Genomic DNA, 16,537 nt, shown 5'->3' with positions numbered 1-16,537 from the left:
GCCCCGGGTTGGGTGGTTTGGGGCTAATTTTCGGGGCGGGCTTGGGCGCGCTGGTCGGCGGTCGGTTGGCGAAGCAGTCCGCCGTCTTGTGCCCTAATTTGCCACACCTCCCGCAGGGCTCCCGGTTGAACTTCTTTTTAGGGTATATGGGGCCGGCCATCCCCCCGTGTGGTGCGGGTACCTTTTTCCCGACGTAGTTTGTGTCTTCCGTGGTTGTCATAAGGAAGGTGCGGTGCGCGTGTTCGGCTTTCCCCGCGAGGTGGATCCACCCGTGTAACGTTTCTGGGTCGTCGCGGTAGAGGGCCCATTGGAGAACGTCGCGGTTGAGCCCCTTTTTGAAGATTTCCAGCAGGGTGGTCTCAGACCAGTCGCAGACCTTTCCCGCGAGGGCTTTGAACTCCAGGGCGTAGTCAGGGACCGTGCGTGCGCCCTGTTTAAGTCTCTGGAGTGCGCTTTTCGCCCGTACTTTGGCTAGGGGGTCTTCGAAATAGTTTTTCATCTCGTTGATGAAAGCAGGGAAGGTGGCGAGGGCGGGGGAGCTGGACTCGTACAGTTGGACGTACCAGTCCGCCGCCCTGTCTTGGAGTTTGATTGCCACGGCGCCGATCTTGTCGGCCTCGGAGTCATAGGAGTGTCCGTGCCTCCCCATGAACTCCCTAGCGTTGGTGACGAAAAACGAGAGTTTTGAGGGGGTCCCATCGAAGAAGATGGGAAAGTCCTTTGGGGCCCGGGCGTTTTGCGCGGCCCCGCCTCTCGCTTCCCGGGATGTGGTGTCGGCCGCCTGTGCCGTCTGCTGGCTTTCCGCTGGCTCGTGTGGGTTCGGTGCTTCGCTCGGGGTGTGGGCTTGTGCGGGGACGTCATTGGGTGGCGCGGGGGGCATAAGCGCCTGGAGCATGGTCCGGAGTTCCGTCAGCTGAGCCCGCATGGCCGCGAGTTCAGCTCGTGCCTCCTCGTCCACAGCCCGCACCGCCGCTGGGGCCGGTTCCGTTGGCGCGTCCTCGGGGGGGGGGGGTTCATCGTCCCTCCGCCGCGGGTCCGCTTCCTCCTCCGTCTGATGGGTGTCTCCGTCGTCCTCCTCCGTGTCGAGCACCGTGGGGCTGTCGCTCCACGCCCGTTGCTGGGGTGCGATGTGGGGCGCGGGGTCCTCCGCTGGTTTCGGAAGTCGTGCTGCTCCCTCCCGCGGTCGGGTTGCCTCCGTCGCCATCTCCCCTTGGGGTTGGAGCTGAGGCTCGGGTCGGGTGGGGCGGGCGTCCATGGCTCCGGGAGTCCGCGGTGCCTCTGGCCTCGGTCGGTCCTCCTCTGTCTCTTGCCGCGCGGCTCGCCCTCCTTGCCCGCGCCGTTCCGGCCTCATCTTGCTGGTCTTCTCGCCGTCTACTCCTCCCGCGGCTCGTTGTCGTCCGGTGGGGCTCGGCGAGGCTGAGTTTATGACTCTCAGCTTTATGTCATGCGCTGCCTACCTCTGAATAACGTTCAGACACTGGGTTGCAAAGCAGGCTCTGGTTTATTTCAGGATAGGTACAACGTTGTTAGAAAAAGCTGAGAGTGACAGGAGCGCGCCGGTGCGGGGTTTAAATACCCCGCGCCGGTCAGCGCCCCCTCGCTCTCGGTCACGTCACCCCCCTTTGTCCCATGCGTTGCCCTGCCATTGGTTGAGGGTTTCTAGGATCGCCCATCCTCAGGTTTTCATTCTTCTGCTGATTGCTTTCAGCTGGGCGATCCCCGTGGTATTGCTGCTGATGGCTTGGGTGGCTCCGTGATCCGTTTATCTATTGTTTGTTAGCCGTTAGTCGTTGTGGGTTGATGGCTACTTAACTTGTACCCCTTCACCTATTTCCTTGTCATTGTCATGAGTGCCATTGCGCTGATTACTTTAGCTCAACGGCACTCATGACAGCAGCCATGGGAAATGTACAGCTGAATGTCTTTTATCCACAGATAACGGATGGAAATATCAGGCGCTTGGAACATGGTAATTTTTTTTTCTTGGGGTTCTAATTCCTCATTATTTCTCCTCCCCTTGTTGGCTCCTTTTCAAAAACAGTCACCCCCACCCCCCACTCAAATATTACGCCACAAAAGTCCCACCTAGTTTGGCCTTAAAATAGCCCTCTGTATTGATAATCATGTAGTAACTTTATTTAAATATAAATCTACAGAAGGAAGAAGTAATTATTTCATGGACAGAAGTGAAAGGCTTTTTTTTAATTGCTTGTGGTCCTCCTCTCACAGTACTAATAATGTTTTGGACTTGCATTCTCCTGCAGTTAATTCTAAGTCTGACTTGAACTTAAAAGAGTTAGTTTTGCTTACAGCTATAAAAAAATTAAGGTCAAACACAGGCAAATAGTTTTATATACAATTATAGCAGCTTAGTATTTATCGAAGCGAATATTTGTAGCTCAGGGTTGAACTGTAGAGTCCTTGGTGCTCTCTGAGCCTTGTTGTTTTCTTGCAGACGTTTCATTGCCAGACTAGGCACCATCTTCAGTGTGAAGAGGGAGTGGGCCTTGCTCTCAGTTTATATATCGTGGCTTGCCCTGCTTGTGTTGGTGGGGGTGTTGTTCTCTCCTTGGGAGTGCTTTGATTGGGCTGTTGTTTGCTGCTTGGTTGATTGCCCGAGTTCATAGTTAGGGTGTATTGTGCTGATTAGGGTGTATTGTGCTGTTTGATGATTCATCTGGTGTTAATCCTAGTGTTGATTTTTGCATATCTGGGTGTTGATTGCTGGCAAGGGAGTGTACTGGTCTTTTGGCTTTTCTGTTGTCTCTTTTGAATGGTATGTAAATGTTGTTTACCTCTATATGTCTGTTGATGGCTGCTTTGTCTGAGTGCCAGGCTTCCAGGAATTCTCTGGTGGTTTTGGATTTGGCTTGGTTTGGGATGCTCACAGTTTCCCAGTTGAAACTATGGTTGAGTCTGTCCATGTGCTGTGAGACTAAGGAGTTCTCATCGTGTCTTCTGACTGCTAGTTGGTGTTTGTGGATGCACTCTGCTAGTCTTCTGCCTGTCTGTCCTACATAGTGGCTGTTACAGTTTTTGCACTGTATGTTGTAAATAACTCCTGTTTTTCCTTCTTGGGCTATTGGGTCTTTTGGGTTACTTAACATGTTACAACCACATGGCATCACTGTAGCACATAAACCAACTAAAAGTCTTCAAAACATATTAGAAAAGGCAAAAGACCAGTATACTCCCTTGCCAGCAATCAACACCCAGATATGCAAAAATCAACACTAGGATTAACACCAGATGAATCATCAAACAGCACAATACACCCTAATCAAGGAACTATTAGCTCAGGCAATCAACCAAGCAGCAAACAACAGCCCAATCAAAGAACTCCCAAGGAGAGAACAACACCTCCACCAACACAAGCAGGGCAAGCCACTGTATATAAACTGAGAGCAAGGCCTTCTCCCTCTTTGCACTGAAGATGTTGTCTAGTCTGGCAGTGAAACGTCTGCAAGAAAACAACAAGGCTCAAAGAGCACCAAGGACTCCACAGCTTAGTTTTTGCTACAATGGCAAACTTTTCAGGGGGAGATGGGAGGTGATAGAAATTGGAATAATAAATAAATAAACTTGGTTTATTACCTACGTGTAAAGAAAGAAGGGCACAGAAAAAAGGTACACAAAGAAAGCTGGACCCTGTTTATTGAATTCTGGAAAGATAATATGTTAATGTATACAAGATGCTACAATGTGCCAGAATCAAAGTATAGTAAGTTTTAAAATAAAAATGAGCTACCTCTCTTTTATATACTTTGTTCTTCCTAAACTGAATATCAGACCTGAAAAGATGTCCCAAATTGAACCTGTCTTGAAACGCAGAGCTGTAGCTCTGGAGAGAGGAGTAGGCTGTTGGAACAGTGACTGGACCCTCTAAATGTTTGTTATGCAAACCAAAAATATTTCAAAAAATTTCCCTTTTCCTCTTCCTGCCTCCTTAGGAACCCAACGTGCTCTTTCCCTTCTTCCTTATCTTCTTAAGATAGTTGGAACAGGGTAGAATCTTCCCCACTACTTCCGGTTCAGCTTGATAAAAAAGAATATGCTTTCAACTTTTCTTTCAAATGAGCATTTTGGTGAAATTCTAAGGAATGAATAGCAAGGCAAGGAAAAAGGGGTGAGGTCAAAGCAGAAAGCATATCCAACTTGTGTGTGTACGTATGTATAAATAAATAACCCTATATTTTCTAGAACTCCCCCCTTTGTAAAAAAAAAAAACAACCTTTCACCCTCTCAAACTTTATCCAGTCTGTAGAACCAGACACTTAATGTTATCTGTATCACTAAAAATCTGTGTCATCTCAAAAGGGGCCTGGAAAAAGGTTGGAAGGCAGAGGCTTTGATCCTGCCCCAAAGAATTGACATTTTTACCAGAATGTTTGTAGTCATAGAGCTTGTAAAACTGAAGCCTAACTATGATCACAGCGTTTGAAGGGAAAGATATATATTAAACTGGCCAAGAGGATTCTCTGGTACAGACACATTTGCTCACTGGGCTTTCAATAAGCATCTCAAACAAGGTCTCAGCTGGTAAGTTCTTGAGTCAACTCAAGGGATTTAATTAGCAGTTCCATCTCAAACAGCATAAATAAAGCCTGGTTTGTAGTTCTTGCAGACATCTCTTGATTACTCAGTGAGCTCAGGGTGAACAGCACCCATCTGCTAGAAAATCCCCTTCAGTTTGGGATATCACATTTGACAAATTGTTTCAGCTACAGACATACTATCCCTTGGCTCTGGCAATGAGGCTTTATGAAGGACTAGCACACATCAAGCAGCAAAGCCATATATCAGATAAGCAGCTAATTTCATCACAGCAGCCATAAATAACTGTCCATTCTCTTGCTGGCTTCAGGGCATTTTAATACAAAGGCTGCTTACATTAAGTCCTTAACAACTGAAGAAAAGCAGTCTATTAGTGCGTGAAATTTTTATAGAAGTTTCTAAACCAGAGCCCTTTGAAAAGCAGCAGAAAACAATTTGGACTGTATAATCTAATTGAGAAATGTAGCAGAATAACTCAAAGTGTCAATAAAAGCAATGTTATTGCCATAGTTGGCACCTGGGTTTGGGGTAGCTGAGGAATTGCCAAGGGCCCCAGTGTCAAAAAGGTCCATCTGCTCTCATGCTGCATAGAGAAATATCTCGGAAAAGAACTGCAGTTTTTGAAGGAGCCAAGCTATTCCGTTCCATGCCATTCACTGCCATCTTAGATTACCCAAAGTGCAACATCTGACTTTATGTCATGTTGATGTCAAATCTGGAACAACATTTGGGATAACTTAAATGAGAGGGTGGTCACAAAGAGTAGACTCAAATGCTGAGTGGGGACAGGGTTGTTGATCAGTACAGCAATCCAGGGACAAAGCAGACATTTGATGGGAGGGAGGCTATTAGCTGTGTTCTACCAAAGGGTTCTGATCCTGGTCATTGCTTTAATATTGTCCTTGGGTTGTGCTTGTACCATGGAAACCTTGTCAGAACTGGGCTGAAAGTGTACTGTTTGCAAATTTGTTCAGGGATTTCTTAGAGGTTCTGTCCATTTGCCAAACCCATTTGCAAAGGAAATGTAATGACCTATTAGGATCATTGCATGAGGACCACTGTGAAGCACTGTTAAGTTTCATACTGAAACAGAATTTTTGTGAGGGGGATCTTGCCTAGCTTTATATGGATGGAGACTGTAATCAATGTTTTATTTTTTAAATTTCTTTTCAACCAATTTGACCCTCAACTTTTCAGCAAGCAAGCTAGAATGTTATAAATACAATTCAATATTTCATATCTTAAGGGAAATGATGTTAATAACTCATTTTCCAGTACAGGACCAAGGACAACTAAAAAAAATTTCTTTGAATTGTGTGTGAAATTAATAATAAATATTATGTTAATAATAAAGTTAACAATTCCCTTATTTTACTGAAGAAATGAACTTTTAATAGGAAGCAATATTTCAATGCAAAACAGTGTCTCATGTACTTGAACACCAAGCAAACAAATGCTATTTAGTGCTTATGTTTCACAATTTCCTACCTGATCCAATACAGGTAAAACCAGTATACTAGTATATTCCCCCTCTAACCAACATAATGACTATCAACACATGGTTAAACTAGAGAAAATATCTGATTTCCCCCCAAGACAAGATAGCTCTATCTAATTTCCTTGCTATACCTTCTGTTTTTCTGAACAGGATACAGATTAGCTTGATCTTGTGTTTGATAGTACATCAAGAATGTCCAATGCTCACTATCTGTTGGAGTCCCACTACAGAACATCACTATCTAATATTAGGTATGTCAAGTTGTGCTGACATAGCTGGTGCTCTGGCAAACAAAATATCATGTAGGTGATTCATATCCTCCCTTGAGTCATTACCAAGCTTTACTAAATGCCAACTTGGGTCATTTCATAACACAACAAAATTCCATAGGTCATGACATTGCAGTTAATAATAATCCTCTGCCAGGGTAGCAGCTCTCTGGACTGGGCCACAAGATAGCTATCTATAATTTTTGGACATCAAAATGAACTTGTCTGAAACAAAAGAAGTGCAATGCACTCAGCTGTTTGTCTTGCAACTGCTTTAATCTTGCAGAAAGAAGCAAAATTTTATAATGTGGAAGGCATCTAGAGTATTTATTAGCCAGCAAAGTACAAATTAAAGATCTCATTATTTACTGCTTGATCAAAACTGTCATACTCAATAAAAACTTCCCTTCTAATTTCGTTCTGCATGAATAATTCTTTCAATCTCACCTGCAATTATTTATTCAGCATCATTTTTAATACAACAAATTAATACTTTCCAATATTCAGAATAGTCTTAATAGCATGTAAAATACACCTAAACTGCTTCTCCTCATTTTTAATTCTAGCATTAATACAAAAGTATATATTCAATTCAGGATGGTTGTTTGAGAATTCGTTTAAGTGGGGGGGAAAACTTCCACTGGACATATCTAAAAACTCTTCTACGGATGATTTGCATGTTATTCTAGCAGGATCCTAAATTTAAATTGCATATGATTCTAGGGAAGGCTGAAGGGTTAAAATGATGCAATAACTTGTGTATATTTCCATCCATAAGACAAATATTTTTACAAAAGTTTACTCGATAGTTTATCTAGGACAAGGTGGATGACTTGCAGCATTACGGCCACATGTAGCCACCAAGACATTTTTCTCATGGCTTTCAGGATCCCCTCTGACCACAAATTGGTAGGGCATTTTTCTTCTAGAATTAGGAAACACACACAAACTGTATTGTAATATAGTCTAAAAGTATATCTTCCTCCTGAAAACAAAAACAGAAAACCCCAGATGTGCTCATGTGCATGATGCGATCCCTCCACTCTGCAATACAGCCATGCTCATGGTGGCTCTTCCCTACACCTTAATTCTAAGTATAGTCTTTTGCCACCCAAAATTCTCCTACTCCTGGACTTCTCAGAAAGCAAACAGCACTAGTGGTTAGACACATAAATAATTTTGGCAAAATATCATGAGAGAACAATAAAGTCGGGAGAGATACTGAATATTAGAGGGCATTGTCTGAGAATTGATCTAGCATAGAGAACAAGGAGAAGTGTTTGGAATGGGTGGTCAGGGTTCAACTCCCAAGTCACACATACACACACACAGTATTCAATTATTAACTAATGGTTTCATGTGTATATGATTAATGTGAAAGTTATGAACACCAAATAGATTTATAAACCACATAAATTAATTTCAAGGGCACTGATTAGAGAATTACTGAAACCTATGGATCTAAATATACATTTAATTATGGTGGGAAAGAAAGCATCATTGCTAAGTGCTGTATAAACAAACCAGAAGGCATCCATGTCCACGCTGACACAAAATAGACCTTCTCAAATTATGGCACAGGTGTGGGCATGCATGCTGCCATACAAATGGTCTGCAAGATCTAAATGACACCCACCCAATTGCTTTTGGACCAGAGTCTTAAAGGCTCTGAAGGAAAAGCTAAATGTGAACTTTTCCCAAGCTGGTGTCCTCCAAAGATACAGGGACTGCAATTCTCAGAAAAGCTGCTTAGAAATTCTGAAGTAGCAGATCCCACCTACCAGAAGTGGGGCAAGTTGGGGAATTTTGCTACTTAAGCTACCCATCTTCAAGAGGAGGAACCATTGCTTCCCTTGCTGCTGCCACTCTACCATGCATTCTCATCTGCAAACACTTTCTCCAGTGGCAGCACCACCACTATTTAGCTATCAGTTAGACACTATCCAATCCCCTAATAAACCTTTCTCTAGAGGGCCTCAGTAGCTGATTGGGTAGGAAATCCCTCTGGCAATCTTGTGTTACTTTAAGTAGTCCATGATTCCAGTACCTATAGGGTGCCTGGTGGTATGGTGGTATAGTTAGCTGCTCTGGAGAGTCAGGTATTTTAGGCATAAGGAAGCAGCTGTTGTGAGCAGCAGATTAGCAGGGCTGTGATTGGGAAATGGCACAGTTGGCTCTCTATCATAATCCATCACCAGAGAGAGCATCTTTAATCTGCTTGATGGAGGGCTAGTCTAGAATTCTTCCATTCTGGGTTATTTATTGTTGAAGTGACATCTCACTAAGCTAGTCTGAACAAATTGCCTAAAAAAAAAAAGCCAGATGTATCAGCTCCATTGTTTTCTGATTCTTCTTCCTCTCCATTCTTTTCTTCGAAGCTTATTTTTGCTGGGAACCTCTTCCCAATGTCCATACAGGTGGTGGGAACTGGAAAATGAATTTACTGATCTATAAGGCTGACATCTGAACTTACGTGTTTTCCATTCTTATTATTTCAGTGGTAATCTTACAGTGGCTTCAAAAATACCCAACAGATTGATCTCCTTTAGGTATTTATGAAGTCACTGTAAGATTGTGGCCAACATAATCATTGCATCAGTCACAAATGTTGCATATAGTAAAATTCAATCATTCTAAATCTGGATTTGAATCTGGTTTAATGGCTGGAGGTGAAGAAGAAAGGCAGAATGAATCTTCTGGGGTACAAATTTTACGTATACCACTGATGATCTAGAAAAGCCTTGTTGAATAAGCTGCCTTCACACCCAACTCCAAAATGAATTAACTTTGCAGTACAATCTGTCTTTCTCTAGAGAAGGCACATAGAGAATATCAATTCAGAAGACAAATTAGCATTAGAAAAAAAACTATTCCTAATTTATTCCTAATACTGGTAATTGCTTTATCTGAGAAAATACTGAAAAATCTCAGTGTAGCAGCTCCGTTAATGATAGATTTGCTGTATGCACTTCATTATATACTTCAGACTGATAAATAAAAAAACTAAACTTGAACACTTTTAATACAATAAAATGTATTGACTAAATTGGGCAACACTTTTTAAAAAGTTACTTCTGTATTTACAGAAACTGCAACCGGCAGAACCCATGTTAGAATTGGCATCCTTGTCCATCCATACATCAGCTTCAATGAACCTTCCACCATGGGTTCTGCAAAATATGCATCCAATTGAATGAAACATTCCAATCCTTTTAGTACTGCACTTCTTCAGAGCAGCAGGAAATGGAGGAATGGTTTTTACAGAAGAACAAAGAGCATTAGGAAGGGGAGATATGGATTAATTTTCTTGCTAGATGGATTTTGTTCAAAAATGCAAAAGAGTAATTTTGTGTACAAATTTTTGGTGTAGATCCATAATCTAAAAGAGGCTATGCGTATTCAGCTTTCCTTCTTTAGGTTTCTGCATGGCTAACTGGGGTGTGCCTGGAATGGCTTAAGTTAGAGAAGGAAGAACTCAGCATATTCTATCAGCATCCTGTAGATCTCCTGCCTATTAGAGATGAGCAAACCCCCAACCTGTTGAATACACGAAAGAGGACATTCCATGTGCATCCACTTCATTCCCTCTATCTCCAGATATGCACTTTTTCATGCATATCTCTCCTTGGCTGTGTGAACATACCTGGAATATTGAAAATACCAATGAGGCAAAATTCCCTAACCTAGTCGTTGATTTAATCTTGAGCAGCATCCAGAATTGTAAGCCTCTATTCTTTCAGATGTAACTGTAAATTATAGTTTAGCATTATGCACACAAATCGTGTGCGCTCATGCACCCTCCAGGGCAACCATGGCGTGGATGAAAACATCCAGTTCCACTTTTTAAAGTGGGAATGCAGTGAACAAAAGACCCATTCACACGCAATTATAGAATCCTGAGGGTGAACTGCATTTTACTGTTTATGCATGGATCCATGGGTACCTGACTTTTCCCCACTTGATTGCTGTCTTCCCTCCTGTCACTCCTAGGCCAAATTATCTTGAGAATGCCACTTGCAAAATGACAGGATTTAAGCATTAGGTGATGTTTTGAATCCATCTGTTATTCTTGGCCTGGAAAGCTTACTTAAATCTTGTCAACACACATGCCTATTTTTAGTTGAGCTCATTTTGCTGGATGGCTTTGATGTATTTTCTTATTAATGGAAAAGATTTTCAAGGAGAAATGTTAAGAATGTCAAGTGTACTAAAGATATGGTATGGCTGTACAGCCACATTAATAAACAGCAATGTGTTATATATTGTCTCACAAATGTTAAAATGCTAAAAGATGGAAGAGGAGTCTAACTGAAATAAAGTTATTCTACCACGAGTGAAATTATAATGATTCAGGACTAATCTATATGTTATTTACATTATATGGATACAGTTAGTCACACTGTTTTCCACAACGATGATCAAAATATCTGAAGAAGTTCAACTCTATTGCCATTTCCTTAAAAAAAAAATCTTATGCTCTGGATTATTTGTAATGCAAATATGGCCATCATTACAATACCTTTATATCATGGATACACATTTTTCTTATGGACATGAGCTGCATACAGTTTTTGAATGCTGGATCTGCAGCTATATTCCAAAAAGTAGGTGGCCATAAAATGAGTGGGTCTAAATCAAAACTAAATTAACACGCGCACACATCTTTCAAAATCAATTGATTCCCCTCAAGTCATCCTGTCTCCTCTTTTGAAATAAATTATCTTCTCCTTTTAAAATCACAAATTTAGTAAAACTGTACAGAATGAAGTTTCTACCCGGTGTTCTTACTAACCAAAGGGAAAGAGCACCAGCAGTGAGCAGATTCTTAAGTGGCTTAGTGGAAACTGCCTGGCAGAATAAACACAGAGTTTTCTGGCTGGGGAAGCTGGGATAGTATTTAGTTGTGTAACTTTAGCTTTTCAGTCAGAACGTAGACAGAGGACATGCAATGGAGGAAACAGCAAACGAATCTAAGTCTTCAAAATTAATGGGAAATGAAATAATAAGAATGGTCAGGACATAATGAAGAAGCTAGCATGATTGAAAAATAAGAACAAAATGCAAACAGTAGGTAGTCAGGGACCTATATGAAACAGAGAGATTTTGTAATCATACAGTAAGAGGTAATTTTGTAATTGTACTTATATTTGCTGCAAAGGAAATCAGAAGCTTCCTTCCTTCCTTCCTTCCTTCCTTCCTTCCTTCCTTCCTTCCTTTTCTTCTATTCTTCTAGTTTGTGTTAGCTTTTATGTTCTTTGTAAAACTTTTAATAAAATTTATATATGATTTTATATTATAAAGTATAAAATTATATATTATAATTTATATGTACAAAGACAAAAAAAGAACTGTATCTTTTTTGTCTTTGTATATATGCCTACTCAATATATTTCGAAATACCTGTAGCGTGGTTTAAAGAGAATGGAAAAGGTAGGTAGGTCAGGCTGCACTCACAAATGAAGGCGGCTCTAACAGTACAGTCAATAACTATGACATTGGCTCCTATCATCAATCTTTTTTTTTTTTTTTTGCCATTGCAATTTGGAGCAAATGTCCATACTGAAGTTGTGATTTTCTGAAGGAGTCTCTTTCAGGCTGCATCTAAATTTGGCAGAGAGAGATACCATGCATCGTGGAAGCAACCTGTATACTTCTACTTTATATGGATCAATGATATATACAATTTTAGACACCTTGTCTCTAAAATAATACTTGTAGATATAGGAAGAGGATGAAAGTAACTCATGTGACCTATGATCATCTTGCACATTTCTTTTAATGCATGAGTATAATTATTTAAATTCTACTTTTCTTCACATGACCTCAAGGCCAGTAGGAGAGTGTTTCTCAACAAAATATTTGAAACATATAGGGACCACTCAAACAAACACTCCTTTCCTTACATTTTCATCTTGCAGTACATGGTAATCTACAGTTTCGGTAAATTAGATGATGATTATAGTTGCATTTATATATGCCTTCCCATCCACTCCATTTTTAAAGGACCTTTAAAGCTAAGTTTTGTAGCAAATTTTTAAATCCAAAATGAAAAATGTATTTGCCACTTCATTTTATGCATCCTATGCCAAAATAACAATAATTCATAGAACAATCTGTTCTTCAACAGAAATCACTGAGTATAAAAGGGCTAGATGTGAGTGAAATTCCAGCTTAATGAAATCCTACTTTTAGAAACTAATAATCGTATTTCCTACTAGCACTTTTTTTGTGTGTTGTGTAAGAATACAGCTCCAGTTAGAAGAACACATGAGGACTCACAGTCCGTAATGGTCCTTAAGATCTCTTTACTATTGTCAGTTCTCTGAACTTTATTATTATTGTTAGCATTCGTATTATCATGTGCACATTTCAATGAACTAATTTTCAGTCAATGATTGATTCTCAGGAACTAGGTGACTGATGGCACATGTGGGAATATGGGGGCTGAGGCAGTGAGCCAACTCTGGCCCATGAATACAGGGAGGCTGTGGTGGACCAACTGGCAGATTGCAGACCACACTTTGAACAACTTTGTAGTGAAAAATCGAATTTGTTTTCAGTGAACACCAGATTCACATGCCATATCACATCAGGAAATCCCTTCAGTTCCAAAATACTTTGGTTTAAGATACATGGTGGTGGTTGCAGCTATAATTGGGGAAATGGTATTTAAGGGCAACTAATGATTAATGTAATATATCATTGTTTCCTCATTAAAGTCTGGACTGGATGTTGTACAATGTGTGAAATCACACCATAATGAGGAAACTAGAAGGCTGAACTGCCATTCCAAGTAAGTTAATAATATTTAACCCCACTATCTTCTGCAACATATTCACCCAAAAAGGTAGGGGAGCAAAGCAGGGGAAGTTCAGGTTTGTTGGGGAGAATTGTGGCCAAATGCAGCCACTTTGGGGAGGACAGGGAGAAAGAAAGGAACAGTGTGTGTGTGCTGGATAGATAAATGAGTCCCCCTCCCCAATTTCCCATGGCACCCCACCAAGTTCTTCCATACCCTTAGGATTCCATGGAACACAGTCTGAAAAACTTAAGTTAGAAACGTTATCTCAGCAGTCTGCTCTAACATTTGACAGTGAGGCAACTATTTTAGGAAGCACATGTTGTAGACAAATAACAATGGCTCCTAGTTATTCCCCTCTATAGAAAGCCAAGATTGCGTTTCCTGCTTGGCCTCCTAAATTTGTCAGCTGCCTCAAGGACACTAGAAAAGGCTATCCTATCACTAACACTGTTAGATTCATTTGCCAGTCCAGTTGGATTTTACATATGGCATGATGAAAAAGTAATATGTGGCAAAATATTTCAGATTGCCTTGTTCCTCAACCTTTCTCTAGCAAGATAAATCCTGGCCTCAGAGTATCATCTGTTTGTTTTGATATTTTGTGGTATAACATGAAAATCAAATGTGAAATCTGTATTTGGAGTCAAATCTAGCCATTGCCAGCTTGGATTTTTGGTCAAACACAGCTATTTCCTACAAGAGCAATTTTGCATCTGCAGATCCTCATGGCAGCCATGTTATAATGCTGTCCATAGGTTTCTCAAATTTTTGGAGCAAAAAACTTGCTGTTTGCATGACTTTAACGCTATCAGAAGTGGGGTATCATTGCCAGTCATGTACATGGTACACAGTACAGCATGACAGATCCTTCACAGATTAGATTTTTGACTGGGATTTAAGAACTCCAGCTGCTTGTGATTATGGATGTTAACTATTTCAGAGGCAGCCAAAAGATGTGTGCTTTTGCCATCTTGCTGATGCAAATGGAGAGAGTTATATTGTCACCTGAAAGAGCTATAATTTGCTCCACTTTAAAACAATGGCATCTCTTCCTGCCCAACTTCGGTCTCCCCAACCTCAGTCATCTTCCTATTCACAACCCAGGTAGACCTGAAAACAGTTTGACCTTCTCATTAAAATGAAAGGGGTTGATAAAGCACTGAAATCTATCATGACAGGAGGAAATGTTACCTTTGGAATTGCTGTGAAGCTGAATGATAAGAACATTTCAAATCACGAACATCTGCTGCAATTATTATTATCATTATTATTTTAAAACACATACTTTTTTGCAGAGCAGTCGCAATCAGGCCCTGCTTCAGAACAGGTAGAGCCATTATAGCCAAACAAGAGATTTGATTAGAGTACCAAGACTGTCACTCAGCCTCATTATAGATATAAATACAGGACTTCCATTCACAGTATATACCATTCTAGCGGTATTTGTTTTAAGTGCACAGCACAAGTATATTTTATTCTACAGTTGCTCTTCACTCATATTTGATTGCTTTACTTCAGCATTAAAATCTACTTTTTTTAGAAAAAGAAAAGATTCACAATTTTTCTATTGCACAAACAAGTATTTTTGAGTCAAGGCACAAACATTCCTTCCCATTTTTATTTTTTATGTGATTCTATAATCTATAATAATATAATAAATCAATAATTTTCCTCCCTCAGTCTAACACTGAAAACAGATGAGTAGTTAAAGGGGCACACATAGTATTTAAATTTTTTAAAACTTTCTTTTCCTCACCCAAAAGAATAAAGTTTTTTGTTTCAAAACTTGAGACACTTGTAGATACAGCTGGTCCTCGTTTAATGACCACTCACTCATTGACCATTTGAACATACAACGATGCTGAATGATTGGTAGTTACAACTGGTCCTCATACTTGTGGCCATGGCAGCATCCCACAGTCACATGATCGTCATTTGCAACCTTCCCTGCTGGCTTCTGACAAGCAAAGTCAATGGAGAAGCTGGCAGTAAGTTACAAGTCGCTGTCACATGAGGTCCTCGCTTATGACCCATGTGGTCCTCGCTTAATGACAGCAACCGGGATTAAGTGGCCTGGTCACATGTTTTTTCGACTTACAACCGCATCGCTTAATGATGGAGATTCTGGTCCCAATTAGCATTGTTAAGTGAGGACTACCTGTACCATTACCCAGGTGCCATGAGAATCTGTAGACGCAAGAATGCTGGTGTAGAACATAGCATATTGATTGGTCCTAAAAGTTACACAGGTAAAATATGCAAGGGAAAATAAGAATGCCAGTACGAAACACTTTCTGTAGAATTCTTACCTCCCTCATCATGTCCAGAGTGAACTCCTGTCATGGAAGGAGTTCTGTGGAAGGTTCTCTAGATTATACAGAACAGTGTTCCTCAGTTTCCAAAAATTCAAGTGGGGCAAGCAACCTCACTAGCATCCACACATAATGCATTGCTGACTGATGAGGCAAAATCTCTTCAGGGTAAATTCATGTGAATTTTGAATACGCAGCACATATTGCACCAGATGAACATATCCTTTCAGTGGTGATTGAAGGAATCAACACTATAGGAAATGAACAGGATTTCATGAAATGAAACAAGCAAGATAGGCGGAGAATTCTACTGTAATGGCTATACCCCTGCTATTCGGGAAAAAAATAATGATTATGCTTATAATGTGAACAGTCAATCAGCTTTTAAAAAAGAAGTACACTATTTAGTTCGGCAATCTATGTGCTTGGCTGAATAAACCAACCATTCTTTCTTTAGATCTCTGCCTGGAGGATGCCAAAAGTAAATATAGAGACATTAAGGTAATAATGCATCTGCTGTACGGGCAGGGATACAGAAAGGAGTGTATTGTGATGCATCATTGAATAGTTAGTTTCAAAGGATACCTTGATAAAAGCATCTGCCCTGTGGAACTTAAACAGAACCACAAAACTGCAGCCAAACTCCCACTTAAATTGTCAACCAACATACCTGCCTCATCATAGGATACAGTCAATTTTTCCAGCATTTCTCGGTCAATTGAGAGAATCTGCTGCTCCAGGATGGTTTGATAGGACAACACACTGTTCTCCTTATCCTTCTCATAATCCTGAAGGTGTTGCTTTAGGACTTCTGGTAAGCGGGACTTCACGTATTCTGCTGCCGACTACAGAGAAGAAAAAGAAAGAAAACCAAAGTTGGCTTTTTTATGCTATATTAGTTATCTGACCACATATTTTTGAGATATTTCTACTTGTACACATGTACTGTATATAAGTATACACAAAATAAGAGGTACTGTTAGGATTTTAGCAGACCTGAAATATGAGAATTTAAAAACCACAACCTACTATTTACTTTTCCCTAATCACAGCCCAAGTCTTAGAGATACTTCTATGCACCCTCTTTTTTTTAAAGATTATT

At 40.6% G+C, this 16,537-nt stretch overlaps 1 protein-coding gene across 1 annotated transcript in view; it reads right to left on the bottom strand.

The window, feature by feature from the left end:
- PPM1L (protein phosphatase, Mg2+/Mn2+ dependent 1L) overlaps positions 1–16,301 on the bottom strand; it is a 61,821-nt gene extending 45,520 nt beyond the window's left edge. The window contains exon 1 of the mRNA XM_063306490.1: positions 16,106–16,301. Within this exon, the coding sequence (XP_063162560.1) occupies positions 16,106–16,142 (37 nt within the window). The 5' untranslated portion in view covers positions 16,143–16,301. The remainder of the gene's footprint in view (positions 1–16,105) is intronic.
- Positions 16,302–16,537: the final 236 nt, after the last annotated feature.

The sequence above is a fragment of the Candoia aspera genome, chromosome 6, assembly GCF_035149785.1.
Source record: "Candoia aspera isolate rCanAsp1 chromosome 6, rCanAsp1.hap2, whole genome shotgun sequence".
Lineage (NCBI taxonomy): Eukaryota > Metazoa > Chordata > Lepidosauria > Squamata > Boidae > Candoia > Candoia aspera.
Note: the sequence above shows the minus strand (reverse complement) of the source record. Positions and strands in the feature narration are given on the sequence as shown.